This window comes from Colletotrichum destructivum, chromosome 3, assembly GCF_034447905.1.
Source record: "Colletotrichum destructivum chromosome 3, complete sequence".
In the NCBI taxonomy this organism is placed as follows: domain Eukaryota; kingdom Fungi; phylum Ascomycota; class Sordariomycetes; order Glomerellales; family Glomerellaceae; genus Colletotrichum; species Colletotrichum destructivum.
This window is the reverse complement of record NC_085898.1, coordinates 4,096,402-4,116,579: the sequence shown is the minus strand read 5'-3', so window position 1 is coordinate 4,116,579 and position 20,178 is coordinate 4,096,402. Positions and strand designations below refer to the sequence as shown.

The following is a 20,178-nucleotide window of genomic DNA, read 5'->3' as shown; positions in this document are numbered from 1 at the left end:
CGGTTTAAGTTGCATATTGGGTGGTGTCACGGGGGCGGCTCTCTTAGCTTTAAACCCCAGACGGGAGATGGGAGATGGAGATGGAGATGGCAGCGGCTGGAATCCGGCGCGGCTCCGATCGAGCTCCGAGCTGGGAGGCCCTCAAGCCCACACCGAATCAATCGACCAGACCAGTCTCTAGTATGGTCTTTGCTTGTGATTGCTGAAGAACCCCTGACTCTGTTGGAAGATTCCCTCTGGCCGGTGTTTTGGTGTTGGATGATAACAAGAGTGCACCCTGGCACGTAACAAGGCAGTCGAGGCATGCTCAGTGGCAGGAAGATGCAGGAGGTGAGATACAGTCGCAAAAAATTGGAAAAAATTGATGGCCGGACCAATCGAGTTTCGGGTGAACTGCAAAGGGCCTCGACCATGATCGCAGCCAAGACGCTCGGCGCGCTGCTTGTTGCTTCTTGTCGTCGGCCGTGCTTCTTGTTTTCGATCAACACACTGTCAATATCCGGGCAGATTGTCGCTTCCAAGAGGCTTGGTAATACCCCCCGTGGTTGGCGCTGATGTCAGTGGTCACAGCCGCGAGTAACGATTTCACACATGGAGTCCCACGTTACTGGCGGACGGGAACTTGGTGTATCTGGACAAAAGCCAATGCAATTCAGAAGTATCGTCGGTGACCCGAAAGCTTACCTCCCCCCTCGGATATAAAGTCGGCAGGGCAGGTAGCTAGCTAGGCACCCGGCAAGTGGTGTATGCACCACCGCTTCGATGACCTTTGGGAAGTACTCGGCGACGGGCGTAGGTAGAAGCTTCAATGCGTCGATGGCATGGAGCACCTGCCGACGATCGGCGCCGTCTGAGAGGGAAGGTCCAGTCATACGAGTTCATGTCATTTCAAAAGTGGACACTGCGCCTTTCGACAACATACACTTGCACTAGACACAATGACTCTTCTGCCGACCAAGCGCGATGCGCTAGTGAAAACTGCCTACCTAGGCAACTCAGAGGAACTGAACGCTGGACGAGATTTGTAAGAGGCGTCGGATTACCAATCTCTAGAAACAGGATGCTCCTGTGGAATTCCAGTCATCCGCGTCCGTCGAGGACAACCACTGCATTGTGGTCGAGCCGGGTATCCAGATAGAAATGTACACCATCGGCCTCTGTTCCATACACACGGTACCTGGGGAGTGAAGCAACCGGTGTCCAGTAGATCATCACAAGGTCTTGCAATACAATGGACTAGCGAAACAAGAACGCCGTACCAAGGACCGGCGACCGGAGTGACCCTGATGAGCTCGGAAAGGTTGCGGAGCAGCCAAATGCCATTCACGCCTTGCAAGCCGTTCTGTCTGAGTCAACAGGCCATGCCCAAGTAGGTACTTTGCGTACGCCCTATGAGTCTGTGACACCTTTTTCCTTCCGAGGGCCTGGGTCCCCACATGCGTCCACCGTCCGTCCTGCAACAGAAGGAAGCAACTACTATGCTGTAGAGCTGGTCGCTTCCCTCTAGCTCGATCCCAAGCTTTGACCTGAAGGGCGTCACTTGTCTTTTTTTTTTCCTTTCCCACTCCCGTTATCCACTAAGACCACCACCGCCTTGTGGGGACATTTTGCATTTTCCAACGCCCTTTTTTCTCCTTGCCGTCTCCACTCTTTTCACCACACTCACAGTTTTGTTTCTCCCCCCCGGGCAACCTCCTCTTTCCCCGTCATGCTTACACAGGGTACCTCCGTCATGTACCGGTACGTTTTCCCACCTCCCTCCATCACGCTGGCTGAAGATGAGGAGCCCGCCTTTTTGCCAGTACAATGGCGTGGAGGGATCGTTTCCGGCCCTGGCGCTTGCGAGGTCATGGATTCGCTCAAGTTGAGTCGAAGCAATCGCCTTTTGGTCTTGGGGGGACCTGCTCATCCTTGACTTGTGGCCCGTCCTTAAAGAGAGATGGTTCGCCCTTCCTTCACTCACCGGAATGTTCATATCTCTGCGTACCACCCATAGGCTCTCGACCTTTTGTTTCCCATCAGCACATTTCCAACCCTTCCGACTCCATCTTTGTCCCATCCAATATCTGGGGGATCTTAAACCAAGCCGTTGTCTATATAAGAGCCGTACCCCACCATCACGACATCTCCGACGCCTGCAACACCGCACTCGGATAACATTGCTTGTTGCACGCTTGCTGGGCTTACAACAACCCCAACGGCCCCCTTTCCATTGACCCCAAGTCGACCATAGATAGGCACGGCATCGTGCTCGGTTCCCCGCCATCAACAGCCGTCATCATCTCAAGCTCAATTAGCCAAGATGTCGAGCCACAGTGATATGAGCTCCGTCATCACCTTCGCCCGGCAGCCTGCCTCCTCTCGGAAGCAGAGCGTCGAGGTCAAGATCAATGACCACTACCACTCCAAGGTCTATACATCAGGCAACCCCATCTCCGGAGAGGTGACAATTACCCCTGGCCACGATAGCCGGTTCGACTACATCCAGATCATCCTGATCGGCACTTCCAGGACTCGTCTAGACGCTGTACAGATCCCTCAGCTCTCCTCCCACACCTTTCTCAAGCTGGAGATGCCCATCCCCGAATCCGCTTACCCCGTTCCCCGCATCTTCGAGGCTGGCAGGGCCTATACCTTTCCCTTCAACTTCGTCATCCCTCACCACCTGACCATCAGTGCTTGCACCCACAAGGCCCAGTCGGATTACATCCATGACTACCACATGCGCCTGCCGCCGACGTTGGGCGGCTGGGAGAGGGACGACATGGCCCCCGACATGACCCAGGTTCAGTATGCCATCAAGGCTCGCGTTGTTCGACAAGACGAACTCGGCGGCAAGCCCACCAAGCTCATGGAAGACACCCACTTCATCAAAGTCCTCCCCCGTTCCCCTGAGGATCCGCCTCTGAACATCACCAAGCAAGACCGGGGATACGCGCTCAGCAAGACCAAGACAATTCGCAAAAACATCTTCTCCTCGAAGCAGGGCTATATCACTGCCGCTACCGCTCAGCCCAGTGCCATTTACCTAGCAGCCGACGGCCGCTCGGCTTCCGAGGGCTCCGTCCTGGTGAACCTCAACTTCGAGCCTGCATCTGCCGATATCCTGCCTCCCAAGGTGACCACCGTCTCTGCCAAACTCCAGGCGCAAACATGGTACGGGTCGACCCCCATGACAAAGCTGCCCAACATGGGCGACAGCCAGGAGGCATACGCGCTGGCCCAGCAACTCGCCTACAATACCTCAGTCTCTTTGTTTTCGACCTCGGTGGACAAGGTGGCTTGGCGACAGCAGCTGGCTTCCCCTGCTCGCCGCGACTCGGGCTACTCTAGCGATGGACTGCGAGAAGGCAGCCACTCAGACTCGGATAGCCAGAACCACAGCCAGAGCCGTCGTTCGAGCAAGGAACGGGCGTCGCCCATCTTGCACCGGGCCGCTCTTCAGATCCCTTTCAAGCTGCCGACGTCCCGGAAGACCTTTATCCCAACCTTCCATGCTTGTCTCGTCTCCCGTACCTACACTTTGCAGTTAACACTCGTGGTGGCCGACTCCAAAATGAACCTGAGCATCCCTTTGCAGATCGCCCTCGAGCCTCCTGTCCAGCAGGATCTCCTAGACATGGGTCTTCCCAGCTTCGATGCTGCCATGGCGCAACAGGAAGAGGCGGAGGTGGATGCCTACTTCCAGCCCCGACTGCTGCAACAGCCGGCACTCGAGTTCCAAGGCAACGCGGTATTGCCCAGCTACGGCGACTTGACGACTCGGCGGTCAGCAGTCCCGACCGCTTGATGCGACCGCGTCCCAGCAACCATTTTCCTCGATGACGAGTTACGACTGACGGAGAGTTTTTGAACACGATACCACTTGACACTTTCCTTTTTTCTTCTTTTCTGAAGTTCAAGGTGCGACCGAGGTCGCGACTAGTTTACATGACACAGAAATTGTGTACAGGAGTTTTGGTCAACAAAAGGAATATTTCGTCTGGAAAAGCTGCAGTCTTTTGCTGCAAGGCTGTTTGTTAGCAGCGCGTCTGTATTGAAGATACCCATAGGGCAGAGGCACATCGCAGAAACACTAGTAATAATTTGAACAACACTGGGGGGGACCCTCGGGAAAAAATTCCAATACAATTTCGGTGACACGATGAAGTGACGATGAAGTGAGATAGGACGTAAGTGATCCCTTATGTTGGCTGACAATTGAACACGCAAACTGTTTAGGGTCGCCGAGTTCTGGCGCCATCCTATTTGCCGGACCGAATCGGAGGACAAATCCAAGCTTACCTCCCGGTCTATATGGTGGCAGCCGAAGTTACGGGAAATGCGATACCGTAACGGAGCGGATCGAACTGCCGGCAAAAATGGAGAATATCGGGGGCCCGATTCGGGACAGCGGATCAAAGGAGCCCGGAAAGTTCTGGACCAACGGGTGTTTTCCTACAGTGGAGCATCCGTTCCCGCTTTCCCGCCAATTCCCCGCCCTTCCCCCAGGGTGAGCAATTTTGGCACAGGCATTGTCCTCTCGTGGCATTCAAGATGGGGAATTGACTGGTGTGGATGCCGATTGACGATGTTCTGGTCTCGCCACCGGTCCACCGCCCCGCCCGATCATGATTGTTCACAGTAGCTTTTGGGAGGATGGGCGAGGTCGCCCACCGTGCTTCTATTGATAGCAGTGCAGCCGCGCAAGGACAGTGAGTGTACGGGTAGCTTGGATGAACTGGCAAGTGTCGATCGTGTCCACTGAAGCAGCAGCTCACCCACCCTGTGTTGAGTCAGTAACATACGGCAACCGGCATTGCGGCATAGTGGCCTCTGATTTGGGTAAGTGTGTAGGGTGCGCAATCCGAATTAAAGGGTATAATTCTTCAAGGACGACCATAGATAACGATTTGACTCCTGATGGCATTGAATGAAGAGTTTGGCCGTTGCGAAGAACAAGGCGAGTAATGGCGCCAATCCCCTTTCATCTTGGCTACATTTCGATTACGATGTCGGTCGAGTTTAGCACCTCTAAGGTGACACCCTGATTGGTGCTCTAGGATAGTAGGCGGCGGCAGACACATAGGGGCTGGAGGAAGTAATCAGCGTCTGCCGTACGGATAGAGCAATGTATGCACCTTTCCTGGCAATTCCTGCGTCGTTGGTTGCAGTAGCGGTTGCAGTAGCGATAGCGATAAGCCTCCGCCCTGAGCCCTGAGAGCAGCGCCGCGAGATAAGAAAGGGGGAAGAGGCCCCTAGCAATATGCGACGCCGAACGGAGAGAGAACGCGATGGAACGCAATATCTCAGGGGCTCTGGCACTTGAACATTGAACTGCGATTGAGGGTCCCAGGCGGTTAATACTTACACTGTACGGTACATCTTTAAAGTGTTGTCTTGAACCGTGCGCAGCCCCATCCCATGCTACACCTTCCCATTCCCGCCCATTCCGTTCCGTCTCCGGCCAGGTCTCGCCCGTTCTTCCAATTGCCTCCTTTTCCTCTTCTTCCTTCTGCTCTTCCTCGCCCCCCTTCTTCGTGCGTGTTTCTGGTCTTCTGTTAATCCTCCTACGCACACTCTGCGACTCTGCGCACAGCCAGCAAACTTGCATCAAGGTTGATCCCGTTTTGAGAAGAGGATTACGTCGGCTGAGCTACGTCTTTCCCAACAAGAGCGCGGTCTAGACTTGACTTTGAGCCTGTCACTTTTTGACTTTGGGTACTCGGTACCGATTCCACTCGTTTCTTTCCCTCCTCCCCCGATAACCTTTTCGTCTTCCCCCGAACTCTCACCTCGGGTCCAGTCCTGGGTTTAATCCCCAGTGGTCCCCCAACCCATTTGCGGCGTCGTGGCGCGGAGAGGCACCGTGCAACCACGGACCCTGATCGCGGCCCGTTGTCCTCAACCGTCCCAATTCCTCGCCACCACATACTGAACAACTAGAAGACAGGTCACCCGTACCTCTCTGTTGACACTTCAATTCCATTTGAAGGCCCGTTGCAACGATATCTCTGGACATAGTCGACGACTCGCGACCCGGCGTATCACGATGCGACAGGTGCTCAAGGCTGGCTTGGGGTGCTTCGTCTCCCTGTTGCTCGCCGCACCAGCCGATGCCTTCTACATTCCAGGTTCGCCACGTCCCTAAGAGAGTCCTGAACTTGAAATCCCACAGGCATTTGTGCTGACTATGTTGGACAAACAGGCTGGTCGATCAAGAGTTACAAGGACAGCGAGCAGATCCCCTTGCTGGTCAACAAGGTCTACTCCGACAACACCCAGCTGCAATATGCCTACTACGACCTCCCCTTTGTGTGCCCGCCGACGGGCCAGCGGAGACCTGGCACCGGATTGCTTAGCGGACAGAGCATCCCTCTGAACCTCGGCGAGGTCCTCCGCGGCGACAGGATAAAGACGTCCGACATCGACCTGGTTGTCGGTCAGGACAAGCCGTGCAACTTGCTGTGCAACCGGGAGATTGGTAGGAAAGAAATTCGCAGGGCCAAAGAGATGGTGCAGGATGGCTACGTGACCGAGTGGATCGTCGACAACCTTCCCGGTGCGACGAGCTTCGTCACCGTTGACAAAAGCCGCAAGTACTACGCCGCCGGCTTCAAGCTGGGGTTTACCGACTACGCGGCGAGCGGCGGAAAGCCGCGCTACTTCATCAACAACCACCACACCATTGTCATCCGCTGGCGCAAAGCGCCCGGTAAGGCCGGCGAACGCGGCGGCAAGGTCGTCGTGGGGTTCGAGGTTTACCCCAAAAGTATTGGCCCCAACAATAAGCGCGACGAGAAGGGCTGCCCCGCCGACCTGCAGAACATTGACCAGAACCTTGAACTCTACCTCGCCCCGAACAAGTCGTCCGACGCGTCCAAGCACAACACCGACTCCTCCTACCACCCGACAGATGAAGAAGACGTTGACGACGACGCCAAGCTCACCATCCCCTACACTTACTCTGTCTACTTCCGCGAGGATAACAACATTGAATGGTCGCGACGATGGGATTTGTACTTTGTGAACCAAGAGGAGGGTCAGAAGATCCACTGGCTGGCCATCGTCAACTCGCTCATTATCTGTGGTCTTCTCACCGGCATCGTCTTGATGATCCTGGCGAGGACGATCCGCTCGGACATCAAGGGGTACAAGGAGGTTCCCCTCGAGGACGGCAAGCCGAAGCTGAAGCGCAAGAAGACTGGTAACAGGTCTCCCAGGCTGTCGGAAAAGTCGGGTGGGCTGCTCGACCAGGGGAACGATTTCGAGAACGACGGGGACGTGTCTTCGGACGACGAGGCCCTGGAGGACGTTACGGGCTGGAAGCTGCTGCATGCCGATGTCTTCAGGACGCCTCAGCACGGATACCTCTTGGCGCCCCTCGTGGGGTCGGGAATGCAGCTCCTCTTCATGGCCGTGGGACTCGTTCTGCTGAGTGCGTTGGGCATTCTCAACCCTAGTTTCCGCGGCGGGTTCATCAGCGTGGGCGTTGGCCTGTTCGTCTTTGCCGGCCTCTTCTCCGGGTACTTCTCGGCGCGGGTGTACAAGACATTTGACGGGCAGGACTTCCGGAAGAACGCGCTCGTTACGGCTGTCCTGTTTCCGGGTCTCCTCTTTGGCATCGTCTTCATCCTCAACCTCTTCGTGTGGGCGCAGGCCTCGAGTACCGCCATCCCGTTCGGAACCGTCGTGGCCATTGTCTTCCTTTGGCTCTGCATCCAGGTTCCTCTGGTCTACGCCGGGTCCTGGTTTGGATTCGTCCGCGGTGGGAACTGGGAGCACCCGACCAAGACTAGCTCCATCCCTCGCCAGGTGCCGCAGCAGGCGTGGTATATCAAATCGTGGCAGTCGGTCCTCCTCGCCGGACTCATCCCATTCGCCGTCATCTTTATCGAGCTGTTGTTCGTGTTCCAGTCGGTGTGGCAGGACAAGAGCGGGTACTACTACGTGTTCGGGTTCCTGGCCGTCGTGTCGGTGATACTTATCCTGACAATCGCCGAGGTGACGGTGGTGACGATCTACATCCAGTTATGCTCGGAGAACTACAACTGGTGGTGGCAGTCATTTATGGTCGGCGGCGGCAGCGCCTTCTGGGTGTTTTTGTACTGCGTATGGTACTATTTCTTCAAGCTGCACATCACGGGGTTCGTAAGCAGCATGCTCTTTTTCAGCTACAGCTTCATGGCATGCTGCGTCTACGGCCTCCTGACTGGCACCATCGGGTTCCTGAGCGCGTACGCATTCGTCAGGAGAATTTACGGGTGAGTGCCTGAACCGGGGGGTATGCAGGCAGAGCTAACACGACGACAGTGCTATCAAGGCTGACTGAGCCGCAGCGGTGGCATCAGGCGTGTTTGGACATTGGATGTGCCCTAATGTTGGTCTTGGCACGAAATGGATGATGGGGCGCTTTTTGAAAATGCATTGCCTAGGGCGTCAAAACGTTTGGGAAAGTTCAACGGATGGGCGGGCGTTTACTGGAAGTGAAGGTGCTCGCTGACTTCAGAGCTGGTCGAGAAGGTGACTATTAAGCAATGTACATATGATAAACAGGAACACTGCGGGTAAGTTGTGTAGGGTGGTTTGTGTGTGTATATGTATGTGTGTGTGTGTGTGTGTGTGTGGACGAATCTGAATAGTTGCGAGTATACAATCAGACGAGGAGCTGTTTCCCATGTTGCTTGGATGACGTGTCGTTTGTTGGTAAGCCTATGCCGCGTACGTCGGTTGAAGATTGTGTGTGTGTAGGACGCGTCAAACACGAGTAACGGGCGACAGCGGGTGCCGAGTCGTCAACGAGAGGTCGAGGTGGTGATGGCTGTGGTCCAATCACACTGTGACAAGCAGGACCTGCCCGTTGTGGGAAGACAGGGTGCTTGGCGCCGATGTTGGGAGTGTGGGGGGGGGTTGGTAGTGAGTGACCGAGAGCGGCCGCCGGGAACGGTCCGAGACGAATTCGTTATTCACGATGTCCGGCAAGGGATGTGCTTCAATCAGTGACGGTCAGTATTTTTTTATTTTTTGGTAGCAGCGGCAGACGGACAGACAGGCGGAAGAGTTAGACGCACGATATGGTAGACAATTACGGTAAGTCGGATTTTTTGTGACAAGCGGCGGCAGCGGTCACGGCTTGGGCTGTATGTATTTCGTATGTCTGTCTGTGTCTGTGGTTTCCCGTTTCTTTCCACACCGCATGTTGGGGAGAGAGAAACCCATGATGCCTGGATGCTAGGGAGAGACGACAGGGAGAGAACAAGCTTTCGCCCGGGTCCAATAACGAAGTTGGGTTCCCACGGGGACAAAGCTACGGCGGGAGCTAGATGGACACGTTCCAGCCCAGGGGGACGGCGGGCACTGACTTGGACGGGCAGCTCACCGACCCGACCGAAACTCAAGGGCGATTCGCTGACGTCTGCGTGTCGGCTCTTCCATGCAACCCGCCCCCCCCACCAACGGTCCCGAGCCGGCAAAGCTGTCCGCGCGCGGATGGTGGGCTGTCTCGGTCTCGGTGGGTTACCGTGGATATTGTCAGCACCCCCCCTGGACTGCTGGCAGTGGAAAAGCTGCAATTGCAACATCCGGATGCCGCTTTCGCACCGCCGCTCCCCAATTACTTTACCTATAGCATTCTCTCCCCCATCTTGACCCATCCTGTCCCAAGGCCGTGACTGGACGGGTTGGCCTCCCCCCCTCTTCATGGTGAGGAATCGGCCCCTCCCCGGGCGAGGACGAATGCATCCACCGGTGCCTGCTTGGCTGGGATGGCCTGGTTCGTCCGTTCTGTTTTCCAACTTGCGCGCAGACACAGGAGAATCCACTTCCCTGACGGTGCTTGAATCCTTGGAACCCCCCCTCCCCCCAATACTTCTGTGGTATCTAATCGCTACTTGCGAATTCAACGGTCTGCCAATTTCGTTCACAACCATACCATCTTTGTTCAAAATTGGTCCTGAAGTTCGTTCGTTATTTTTGCAGGACAGTCGTTGATGTCTTTTTATCTTTATTTCGGATTACCTGTTTGACTGGCTCTTGCATCTTCTGCTTGCTACAGCCCTAGATCAACCTGGTCGTATACCGTAATACCTGAACAACACTGCAACGCCTGCTTGCCATCAGCTCATCCGCGCTCTCTCTCCGCTTAAAAAGTCGCCCATGACGTGCTGGCAATAATATTCAACAAATCCCCACCGCTCACAACCGCCCCCTCTCCGTCCAGAAGCGCAAAGAGTTCCGGGACGGTCGCGCACGAGCCGGACATACCGCGCCGGCCTCGGCCTCAACGACAACGACGGTGACGATGATGGTGGACTTCTTCTTCGAGCGAGCCTTTGTGCTCGCGGCCACGGCGCGTTCGCATGCCCAGGTCCTGCTAATCAACTTGCAGAGGTGAGTTAGCGAGTTGGCTTCCCGTCTCGTCTGCATTTGCGCATCGTGGCGCCGGCGAGGTGCTCTCCAGCCCCGGATCGGCGGCAGACGTTGCAGTCGCATCGCGACCCGTCTTTCCCGCCGGATACGTATAATGGCCCTTTGTCGTTTATTCCATTTTAACTTTGTACTTTGCTCAACCAAACCTCATCTTTGCATTTTCGAGGCGCATGCGCATCAAGTTTGGGTGCGCAACGCTCCTACTCACCCTCATACTCTCATACTCTCACTCTACACTCACTCAACGTTGGTAATGATCTGTGGCATGGACCCGAAAAAACTGACAAAACCTCAAACAGCCACGGACAGCTGTCGTGGATCGACGACGTCACCCAATTCGCCGATTCCGGCTACCTCCAGTTCCTTGTCCTCGTCCTCTCCGCCCTCTGGACCGCCTACCGCCTCCTCCGCTGCCGTACTAAACCGTTATCGTCGTCGTCATTATCGTCATCAACACGGCCCGGCATCCGCGCCGCAGCCATAAGATGGCCCTGGGAACTCGCCGCCCAATTCTCCCGCGCCGCTGCCGTGGCCTTCCTCGCCCTCGCCAGCGCCCGCGGCCAGACGCCCTGGCCTAACGCCTTGGCCGTAGGCTACGCCTTTGTTCTCGGCCTCTCGAGGCTCGTCAACGACCTGCAGTGGCGGCACGTCGCGCTGCACCAGGTCAACTTCGTCATCTCGGCCGAGCTGCTGGTCCTGGCCGCCTCGTCCGTCCTGCCGTGTATTGAAGCGTCGGCCGAGTGCGCCATCGCGGCACCCGTCACTGGCGGTCTGGCGGGCTTGGCGGCTGCCTTCATCGTCGCCATCACCACGCCGCGGGAGTGGGTACCACCGTCGCTAACCCACGACGTGCCCGAGGGGTATGAGGCCCGCGGGCCCGCGCCCGAGGAGACTTGCAGCTGGGCCACGTACTATCTCACATTTGAGTGGCTCACGCCGCTGATGTGGAAGGGCGCCCGCAAGGAGATTGCCCTCGACGACCTGCCCCGCCTGCCGTGGTATGACGAGCCGCTGTTGCTGCTGGAGAAGATCAAGAAGGCGAGATTCAAGGGCGTGACGACCGCCTGGACCCTGTTCTACTTCTTGCGGAGCGAGGTGACGCTCATGGCATGCTACATCTCCACGGCCTACGCCTGCGAGCTCATTGCGCCTTATGGCCTATATCAGCTGCTGGCGTACCTTGCGGATCCCAAGGGCGCTCCGATTCGTCCCTGGCTCTGGCTTCTTCTAATGTTCTGCGGTCCCCTGTCTCGTTCCGTCTTGTTCCAGCAGTATGTCTTCACGTCGACTCGCTTGGTTGTGCGTCTGAGGTCCGCCTTGACCCAGGAGCTGTACCACCGGGCCATGGGTTCCATGGAGCTTGAAGAGGACATCTTCGCTCCCAAGGGAGACTCCGAGAAGGAGAAACAGAAGAAGGATGGGAAGCCCGGCCAGTCCACGACCTCAGCCGGTCGCTTGGCCAACCTCATGGCCGCCGACGTGCAGGCCATCTTCGGCTCCCGAGACATCGTCATGGTGTCTATGGGCGTGCCCACGGGCACCATCATCGCGTTCGTCGGGCTCTACAAGATGCTCGGGTGGCCTGCCCTCGTGGGCACGGCGATCCTGTTTCTTGCCGCGCCCCTGTCGGTCTTCGTGGCGCAACTAATGGCCAGACAGACCAGAAAAGCGAGAAGAGCGCAGGACTCTCGCATCTCGCTCGTGTCGGAGTACCTCGCCTCCATTCGCGCCGTCAAGTACTTTGCATGGGAGGACGCCATCATCAAGACCATCGAGGAGGCGCGTGCAAACGAGCAGCGTGACCTGTGGCGCGTGTCGCTCATCTACGTGACGCTTAACCAGATCACCGCCCTCATGCCCTACATTGCCATGATATCCATGTTCACCCTCTACGTAGGCGTACGCAAGCAGCCCCTGACGGCGGCCACGGCATTTACCACTACGTACCTCGTCAAGACCATTCGCCGTAACGTCACACAGCTCGGCTTCCTTTCGAGGAACATCACGAGTGCCATGATCGCCATCGGCCGCCTGGATCAGTACTTCCAAAGCACGACGCCGTTGGAGGAGTACCCCGAGGGGACCCTGCAGATCCGGGACGCGACGTTCCGGCGGAACAAGACGGCCTCGTTCCAGCTCAAGGACATCTCAATCAACTTTGTAGAGGGCGGGCTGAACGTCGTGTCGGGCGCCAGCGGTAGCGGCAAGACGACTTTGTTGCTGGCGGTGCTGGGAGAGACGATCAAGGAGAGCGGCACCATCACCCGGCCCAAGGACGTTGCGTTTGCATCACAGACGGCATGGCTCCAGAACGAGAGCATCAAGGAGAACATCCTCTTCAACAGCCCCTTTGAAGCGGTGCGCTACGATAACGTCGTCAATGCGTGCTGTCTACCCGTCGACCTGAGAGAGATGGACAACGGTGACCAGACCGTCGTTGGCGAGAACGGCGCCTCTCTGTCGGGAGGCCAGAAGGCGCGCGTGGCCCTGGCCAGGGCGCTGTACTCCAAGGCGCCGCTGCTCCTGCTTGACGACATCTTCTCGGCTCTCGACGCCAAGACCGCCGCCTCACTCTGGGAGCGGTGTTTCTGCACTGACCTGTTGAAGGGCCGGACTGTTGTCCTGGTGGCGCAACAGCCGTGGGTTGCCGCGCAGGCCGACGTCGCCATCACGCTCGAGAACGGTGCGATCAAAGACTTCGAGCAGAACATCGGCGTCGCCAGGCACCCTGTTGCCGTTGCCAACGACGTCGGAGGAGGCGAGAGTACCGACGTTTCTGACAACTCGGACACCGAGGTCGAAATGCAGACGGATCCTCTCAACGACCGGAGCAAGATCGCGGACGACAAGGGGACCAAGGACGTGGTGGCGCAGGAGATGAGGGCCAGCGGGAAGAGCGCCCGCTTGATGTGTAAGTGCTCTCTTTCTCTCTCTATCTAACACCGTCGCGCACGCAAGAGACCGGGCTGACGAACATTTTTGAACAGTCTTCAAGTACATGACTTACTTCGGCGGCCCGTGGTACGCCGTCTTCTGCATGGTCATGATGCTCATCTCGCAGTTGGCCGTCATGGGTGGTTCCCTCTGGCTCTCCGTTTGGGTCGAGGCGTACAGCAAGGACGTCGCCGTTGACATCGCCTTCTACCTCGGCATCTATGCCGCCGTCACCGTCACCGAGTCGGTCCTCTACGCCGTCGTCTTCCTCGTGTTCGAGAATGGCGCCTGGCACGCCGCCCGCAAGCTGCACAATGACTTCATCCGCGCCGTCATGCGCGTCTCGCTGGCGTGGTACAAGAAGACACCCGTCGGCCGTATCATCAACCGCTTCTCGAGCGACATGTCGTCGCTCGACCTGACCGTCAGCCCGCAGCTGCGCGCGTTCCTCGAGAGCAGCATCTCGCTGGTGATCCGCATCTTCGCCATCAGCTCCATCATGCCCATCTTTATGCTCCCCGCGGCCGTGACCTGCGCAGCCGGCATCGTCGTGGGCGAGATCTACACGCGTACCGCCGTGACCATCAAGCGGTTGGTGGCGTCTGCGCAATCGCCCATTTTCTCGCAGTTCGCGGACACGCTGGCCGGGCTGTCCATCATCCGCGCGAGGAGTGGCATGCCGCAGACGTTTGGCAACAACCTGGCGGATAAGCTACGCGTCTGGTCGCGGGCAGCGGAGGCCAACTTCAACTGCAACCGATGGGTGGCCATGCGCGTAGATGTGGTGACTGCCCTGGTAGGGCTGAGCGCGGGCATCATCGCTGTGTCCAAGGCCGGTGTCGTGGGTGCCGGCCTCGTGGGCTTCTCGCTCAACAACGCCACGGGATTGAGTCAGACTATCCTGCAACTGGTTCGTAGCATGAACGATCTCGAGGTCGAGCTGCAAAGCGTAAGTGGAACGTCGCACATGCCGATAAACGAACAGCAAAAGTGCTAACGAAGAACAGTTCGTTCGCATCAAGGAGTACGCCGGCCTCGAGGCCGAGGAGAAGGCGGACGACTCGTACCCCGAAGAGGGCGAGTTTACCGACGACCCCTCGCACGTCGTGCCCCGAGACTGGCCATCGACAGGCGAGATCGAATTCCGCAACGCAACGATCCGATACGACGAGGACGGACCCAACATCCTCACGGACGTCAACCTCAAGTTCAAGGCCGGAGAGAGAGTTGCCATCGTGGGCCGCACCGGCAGCGGCAAGTCTACGGTACGCTTTCATTCCGTTATGATGTCTTCTTCCTCTTCTTCTTCTTCTTCTCTCTTGCCCCTCCCTTATCGAAAGGGAGAAATCTTGCTAACTCTCTTTCTTCCACCGTAGCTGGTTCTCTCCCTCCTACGTTTCACGCACATCGTCTCGGGCCAGATCCTGTACGACGGCATCGACATCACCAGGATCCCGCGCCGCCGCCTCCGCGAGGCGCTGACCATCATCCCGCAGGAGGCGGTGCTCTTCAACGGCACGTTGCGGTCGAACCTCGACCCGACAGGCACGATCGCGGCGCCGGTGCTCGAGAGGGCGCTCGAGTCGTGCCAGGGCATCGCGTCGTTCCGGTACCACTCGGAGGCCGACGCCGACGCCGCCGAGGCGGCCGCGGCGGCCGTCGCGTTGGCGCCCGACGCCTCGGGCCTCGCGCTCTCGACGACGGTCAACGCCAAGGGGGAGAACTTCTCTCACGGGCAGCGCCAGGTGCTGTCCCTGTGCCGCGCGCTCGTCCGGGGCAGCCGTCTGATGCTGCTGGACGAGGCGACGGCGAGCATGGACTACGAGACGGACCGGGGCATTCAGGCCGTGCTGCGGCGCGAGGTCGATGACGAGCGCACGCTCGTGACCATCGCCCACAGGCTCCGGACTATCGCCGACTACGACACGGTGGTGGTCATGGGCGCCGGGCGCGTCGTCGAGGCCGGGCGCCCGGCCGAGCTGTACAGGGCGCGGGGCGTGTTCTACGAGATGGTGTACCACAGCGGCGAGAAGAGGGACCTGGAGCTGCTTTTTGGGGATGTGAAGGAGTGAAGGCAAAGGATGGGGAGTACCAGGCGACGAGGAGCGACGAGACTTGACAATTAGATGCGCCGAGACGCAAAAGCTGCAAATAGATGACGGCGCTTTAGAGAAGCGAGGGGGAGGGGATTTATAGACTGCGCCCCCCGCCGAAACATGGCATTTGTTCTAATGTTATGTTAACACACTGGTACAAAAAGACACTTGTTGGGGTGTATTTTAGTCGAGGGAACAGTGTCTAGCCGCCCATTTTGGTATACCAGCACGCGTTGCTGACCGTTTGGATATGTACGTCTCACAATACTAAAGATTTACTCAATACGAGTGGATTAGCATGACTCGTTAGGTTGACGGGCCTTACGCTCGTGGATTGAATTGTGTCTGTCCGATACAAGCACGCAATTAGTCTCAATTTTGAATACGATCAAGCAATGAACAAGAAAACTTTTGATTGATACGTTCATAGCCAGCCGATTGGCAAATGTATTTGTTCGCCCAAAAAGGAGAGTAGGTATCTGCATCTAACCGATTATCCTGCTCCCCCCTTCTCATTACTAAAGCTCTGCAGGAAACCAGTCGTTTTTGAACCAATCTCCCCCCTATGTGTTTCCTCGTCGCCGCATGATATGCGGATGCTGGTTATTTGTCCACCTCAACTGACCATTATAAGGATGTAAAGCCAATGCTGTCGACGCCAAGAACCGAATGCTCCTTCAACCATCCCCGGGCCTCACAACATGGCCAAGGCAGCCATGCCGGCGAGCACAACGACGCTGAGGGCTGTCAAAGTAGAACCACTGCTAGGGACAACGGTGGGTGCCGTTGTTGGCCCGCTGACGGTACCATTAGTACCGGGGCGGCTAGTGCCGGAGCTGGAGCCAGAGCCCTGGGAAGCAGATGGCGCTGCACTGCCGGTTAGGCTGACCGTTCCGCTGCCGTCTCCACCAGCTCCAGAGCCGCTAGTCGGCACGGCGGTCGTCAGGGTGGTAGCGGTGCCAAAAAAGGAGCTCTGCTGGCTCGAGCCCGAACCAGAGCCAGAGCCGCCACTGGTGGAGGAGGCAGTTGTAGGATCAGAATTGGAAGCGGAAACGGAAGCGGAAACAGAAGCAGACGCAGATGCAGACGTGGACGCGGCACCGTTAGTCTGCGAAGAAGCGCTGGCAGATGTGGTCTTGGTCGAAGTGGCAGAGGCGGAAGACGACGATCCAGAGCTGGCCTTATCACATGAGAGGTCGTACAGAGGCTTGTTGGTAAGGGTCGAGCCGATGACACCGAAGCTCGGGTTGGGAGTGGTGGGAGAAGAATCCTGAAAAGTGTACCACCAGACGTTGGTCTTGCCAAACATGGGGCAGCCGACATCATCCCAGAACTTCTTGGCGTTCTCGAGCGAGGGGACAGCAGCACCGACCGTCTTTCCGCTAACAGGCCAGCCGGTTTCCGTGACCCAGACAGGCTTGCCGCCGACGGCGGCCTGAGTGGCACCCAAGGCATCGGCCCAGCGGTCCTTGCTGTCGGAGATGTCATTGGGCTTGGTGCTCTCGAAGTAGGGGTAGGCGTCCATTCCGATCCAATCGCAAGCGTCAATGACGGCACTGTTGCTGCCGTTGACCCAGGCAGTCCATGTGTCGACGTGGCCAAGAGGGGCACTGCTCAGAGGCGAATTCTTGATGACCTCTCGAACCTGGTCAAAGTACTTAACAAGAGTGTTGGGCTCGGCGCCGGCGAACTCATTGTTGGCAATGCCGGTGGGCGAATGGCGGTAGAGATCCTCGCTGCCGACCGAGATGCCAGCAATCAGGCCGCCGAGTTGAGAGCCGTACAGTGCAAGAGCCTTTTTCAGGGCTTCAAGCTCGTTAGCGAAGGCGGCTTCACCGGCTGAGGCCCAGAGACCGAGCAAGAGCGTAGTCTTGGTCGAGATGGCAGCGGGAATGGCCGAGATGGGGTCATTGGTGCTTCCGCCCTGGACCATGGTGTAGAGGCGGGCAGATGTGAAGGCGCCGTTCGTGCCCTCGAGGCTTGCTGCGGTCTTGAACTCAGACTCGAAGTCCGACTGTGTCTTGGCCCGACCATCGGTGAAGGTGGATCCGTAGTTGAAGCCTTGGAATGCGCTGGCCGTGACAGCGGCGTAGACAGCTGCCAGGGCGAGAGAAGCACGCATCGTCGCGTTTGATATGGTGAGCCAATCTGGGTTCTTCTGATGATGATAGGAGGGGCGTTAAAAGCGGCAGCGATGTACTAGAACGGAAAAAACGTTGAGCTGGAAGCTGGAGCAAAAGATTTATTGTCTGATTCTGGTTGAAGAAGAGATGTAGCACCCTAGGAGGATGTGGATGAACCAGATACTAATATATCCAAGCGACAAGTAGACTCGGAGAGAGTGTGAACAAGACACGGACGGAACAAGGTGGCCCAGGAAGCCGTAGGTATAAAGGAGGACGGGTATTGTGAATAAGGGTGCGAGGGAGGAAGGTTATGAAGGAGTGAAGGAGACGGGGTGGTGAATGGGTAGAAAAGGCAAAGTCAGTGATCATATCCAGGCACAGCAGTGAGAGTGTGAGAGAGAGAGGTGCTTTATCAGATCACATAACACGCCTGAGTGTCCTGCAGGGTTTCCTCCTGTTCCCTAGGCCAGGCAGCGGAACTCCCCCTCCCCTCCTTGTCCTCTTTCCCTTGTTTTTGTTTCCCTTTTCCCTTCCTACCTAGCTCCCACACCCTCAACGAGCAAGTAAGCTTGACCCGATGAAGAAGTGGTGGACAGCGCAGCAGGTGTTCTGAGGAAAGGTGTAGGAACCTTGAAGAGTGAATGGGGTCATGGGTGGGAAGAAAGGTGTGGAATAGGCAAGTGAAGTCGGTTGAAGTTCGAGGGTGACTCCACATTCCCCCAGTTGGCATGTTTAGCGTCTCGCCCCGCCCATCAAGACGGCCACTGAACAACGTATAAGCAGCATCTACTCAATAACTAGGTACCTACCTACCTGTAGGTACCTACCTAGGTATGCAGGAACCAGGCGTACCCCAAGCCACAGTGGCGATGAGGTCACCCACATCAGGGATGCATGTGGCCGCCACTCCGGGCTGCTTGGAGCCAGGGCCGGCCGAAACAGTGGCCCAATCACGGCTGCCATCCCAATTTTACCGGTGTCCCGGGCTCCCAAAGCCTGCCGTATTTAGCAGCCATACCCACTATCTCACCCCCGGCCCCTGGCTCCACGTCGTCCGGTCAGGCCGTAGCGCCCCCCCCTTCCCCCTAGATTATTCTCGTCTCTTACCTAGACAGTATCCGTACAGGCACACTCCCAACCGGGCTCTTCCCCCCTTTTCCCGTATTCATCTATCCCAGCAACCACGATGCTGCCGCTGACCTTCAACAACACTCCACCTGCATGCGTGACCTCTTGTTATGGCGTTTCTGCTCATTGCTCGCCGGTGTGTGAGTGCATCGTTGCAGATACGAGGCCTTGAATGTGCGCTGGTTCCACCCACACCCGTCGAATGTTCTCGCGACGTCACGTTGCCTACCAGCTGGAGTGGCTGACGATGCGACCCTCCATTCTCAAACTATTCGTTCTTCTTGTGGCATTTCTCGGGGCGATGGTGCTGACTTACGGGTGATTGTTTGTCCGCAAACGCAAAACAATGGACGGAACCAAAACATCTTTTCAGACCTCGCGCTTACTCTTGACCAGCGGGTGCTCAGGGATTGTAGCTGCTCGAGGGCCTGACAGCTGCAGGTACCCAGCGCATACATCCCCTCCCATGCAAGGAAGAGGGGGTTGGATCTTTGAAAGTTTGTGGTGAACTCTCTCCGTCGCCAGCCTCCAGGAAACAAACAAACACTTGTATTCCCGCCATTGACTTCGAGCTACATCCGAGGAAGTCGCCATCTCCCCTTGAATGTCTCGAAGCGGGGCCGTAGTGCGAGTTTCTGAACTTACACGTCATCTTTAAAGAAGCCAACGCCGCCCTCGGTTCAATCATGGTCAGGTCATGCCTGTCAAGGCGGATGAACGCTCGGGGCTCGACAAGACGGACTGAGCCACAGCACAAGAACTTGCTCTTTGAGAAAATAACCGCCCATACCACACGCAAAAGGATACACGTGCAACACTCTTGATTGCCCTTACCATCAACCCTAGGCACTTAAGACTTGGCAAGCTGCTTGTAAATTCCGTCCAATCTCCAGAGCGCAGCCTCTTTTTTGTCCATGGTGGCATTGCTTTGAACCACTCATCCGCTTCCGGTTACGTTTTGACAAGCGTCAAGGACATCATGCTGAGCGGGTGAAGGTGAACTTGGTTCGATGAATTCGGAAAACCTCGAGACAGTGAAAAGAGAACTCAGCAAGATTGAAAATAGTCCGCAATCACATGTGGACGGCATTGCTATATGATGCAACAAAAAGGCTTAAAGAGAGTTCAGGGATGGCAAAGGCTTTTGAAATGCCATGCGCACCGATAAGACTGCCGCCCTCCAGTCCCATGTGTTGCTGAACACTGTCGTCACTTCCGATTTCTCTTCTATACGTCTTGTGGGCTGGGTATCACCAAGCCCGCCTCCATCTCCGTCTCTTTGCCATCGCAGATCATGCGCACCGGGTGGAAACAGGGACTGACCTACTATGCTTCACCGTCTATTATGTATAACCCGACTGGACCCATCTTGTGAGGAGACAGCCCTGTGCGGAAACGGTGGATAGATATTCGAAAATAGAATTCCGACGGACAAGGCATAGCGTTGTAGAAGTTGGCAGCCATGATGATGCTGTGTCTATTTGGCT

The 20,178-nt window shown here is 56.9% G+C and overlaps 4 protein-coding genes across 4 annotated transcripts; 3 read left to right on the top strand and 1 right to left on the bottom strand.

Annotated features, from left to right (window-relative positions):
• The first annotated feature begins 1,988 nt into the window (after nucleotides 1–1,988).
• Nucleotides 1,989–4,112, top strand: CDEST_05340 (Putative arrestin-like protein). Its single transcript, XM_062921499.1, has one exon. It carries the CDS (start codon nucleotides 2,303–2,305, stop codon nucleotides 3,788–3,790), a length of 1,488 nt encoding a protein of 495 aa, XP_062777550.1. The 5' UTR covers nucleotides 1,989–2,302; the 3' UTR covers nucleotides 3,791–4,112.
• A 1,316-nt stretch (nucleotides 4,113–5,428) lies between these two features.
• CDEST_05339 (Putative nonaspanin (TM9SF), MFS transporter superfamily) lies at nucleotides 5,429–8,637 on the top strand. Its single transcript, XM_062921498.1, has 3 exons — nucleotides 5,429–6,113; nucleotides 6,188–8,243; nucleotides 8,293–8,637. Exons 1-3 carry the CDS (start codon nucleotides 6,032–6,034, stop codon nucleotides 8,309–8,311), a joined length of 2,157 nt encoding a protein of 718 aa, XP_062777549.1. The 5' UTR covers nucleotides 5,429–6,031; the 3' UTR covers nucleotides 8,312–8,637.
• Nucleotides 8,638–9,875: 1,238 nt separating this feature from the next.
• CDEST_05338 (Putative AAA+ ATPase domain, ABC transporter type 1, transmembrane domain-containing protein) lies at nucleotides 9,876–15,414 on the top strand. The gene is made up of 5 exons (XM_062921497.1): nucleotides 9,876–10,368; nucleotides 10,707–13,318; nucleotides 13,395–14,290; nucleotides 14,349–14,606; nucleotides 14,718–15,414. Exons 1-5 carry the CDS (start codon nucleotides 10,280–10,282, stop codon nucleotides 15,411–15,413), a joined length of 4,551 nt encoding a protein of 1,516 aa, XP_062777548.1. The 5' UTR covers nucleotides 9,876–10,279; the 3' UTR covers nucleotide 15,414.
• Nucleotide 15,415: 1 nt separating this feature from the next.
• CDEST_05337 (Putative glycoside hydrolase family 17, glycoside hydrolase superfamily) lies at nucleotides 15,416–18,206 on the bottom strand. The gene has a single exon (XM_062921496.1). It carries the CDS (start codon nucleotides 17,557–17,559, stop codon nucleotides 16,132–16,134), a length of 1,428 nt encoding a protein of 475 aa, XP_062777547.1. The 5' UTR covers nucleotides 17,560–18,206; the 3' UTR covers nucleotides 15,416–16,131.
• Nucleotides 18,207–20,178: the final 1,972 nt, after the last annotated feature.

Coding starts and splice junctions, on each gene's coding strand:
- CDEST_05340 (XM_062921499.1), top strand. CDS start 2,303: ATGTCGAGCCACAGTGATATGAGCTCCGTCATCACCTTCGCCCGGCAG.
- CDEST_05339 (XM_062921498.1), top strand. CDS start 6,032: ATGCGACAGGTGCTCAAGGCTGGCTTGGGGTGCTTCGTCTCCCTGTTG. Junction 6,114..6,187: donor CGATGCCTTCTACATTCCAG/GTTCGCCACGTC, acceptor TTGGACAAACAG/GCTGGTCGATCAAGAGTTAC.
- CDEST_05338 (XM_062921497.1), top strand. CDS start 10,280: ATGATGGTGGACTTCTTCTTCGAGCGAGCCTTTGTGCTCGCGGCCACG. Junction 13,319..13,394: donor GAAGAGCGCCCGCTTGATGT/GTAAGTGCTCTC, acceptor ATTTTTGAACAG/TCTTCAAGTACATGACTTAC. Junction 14,607..14,717: donor CCGGCAGCGGCAAGTCTACG/GTACGCTTTCAT, acceptor CTTCCACCGTAG/CTGGTTCTCTCCCTCCTACG.
- CDEST_05337 (XM_062921496.1), bottom strand. CDS start 17,559: ATGCGTGCTTCTCTCGCCCTGGCAGCTGTCTACGCCGCTGTCACGGCC.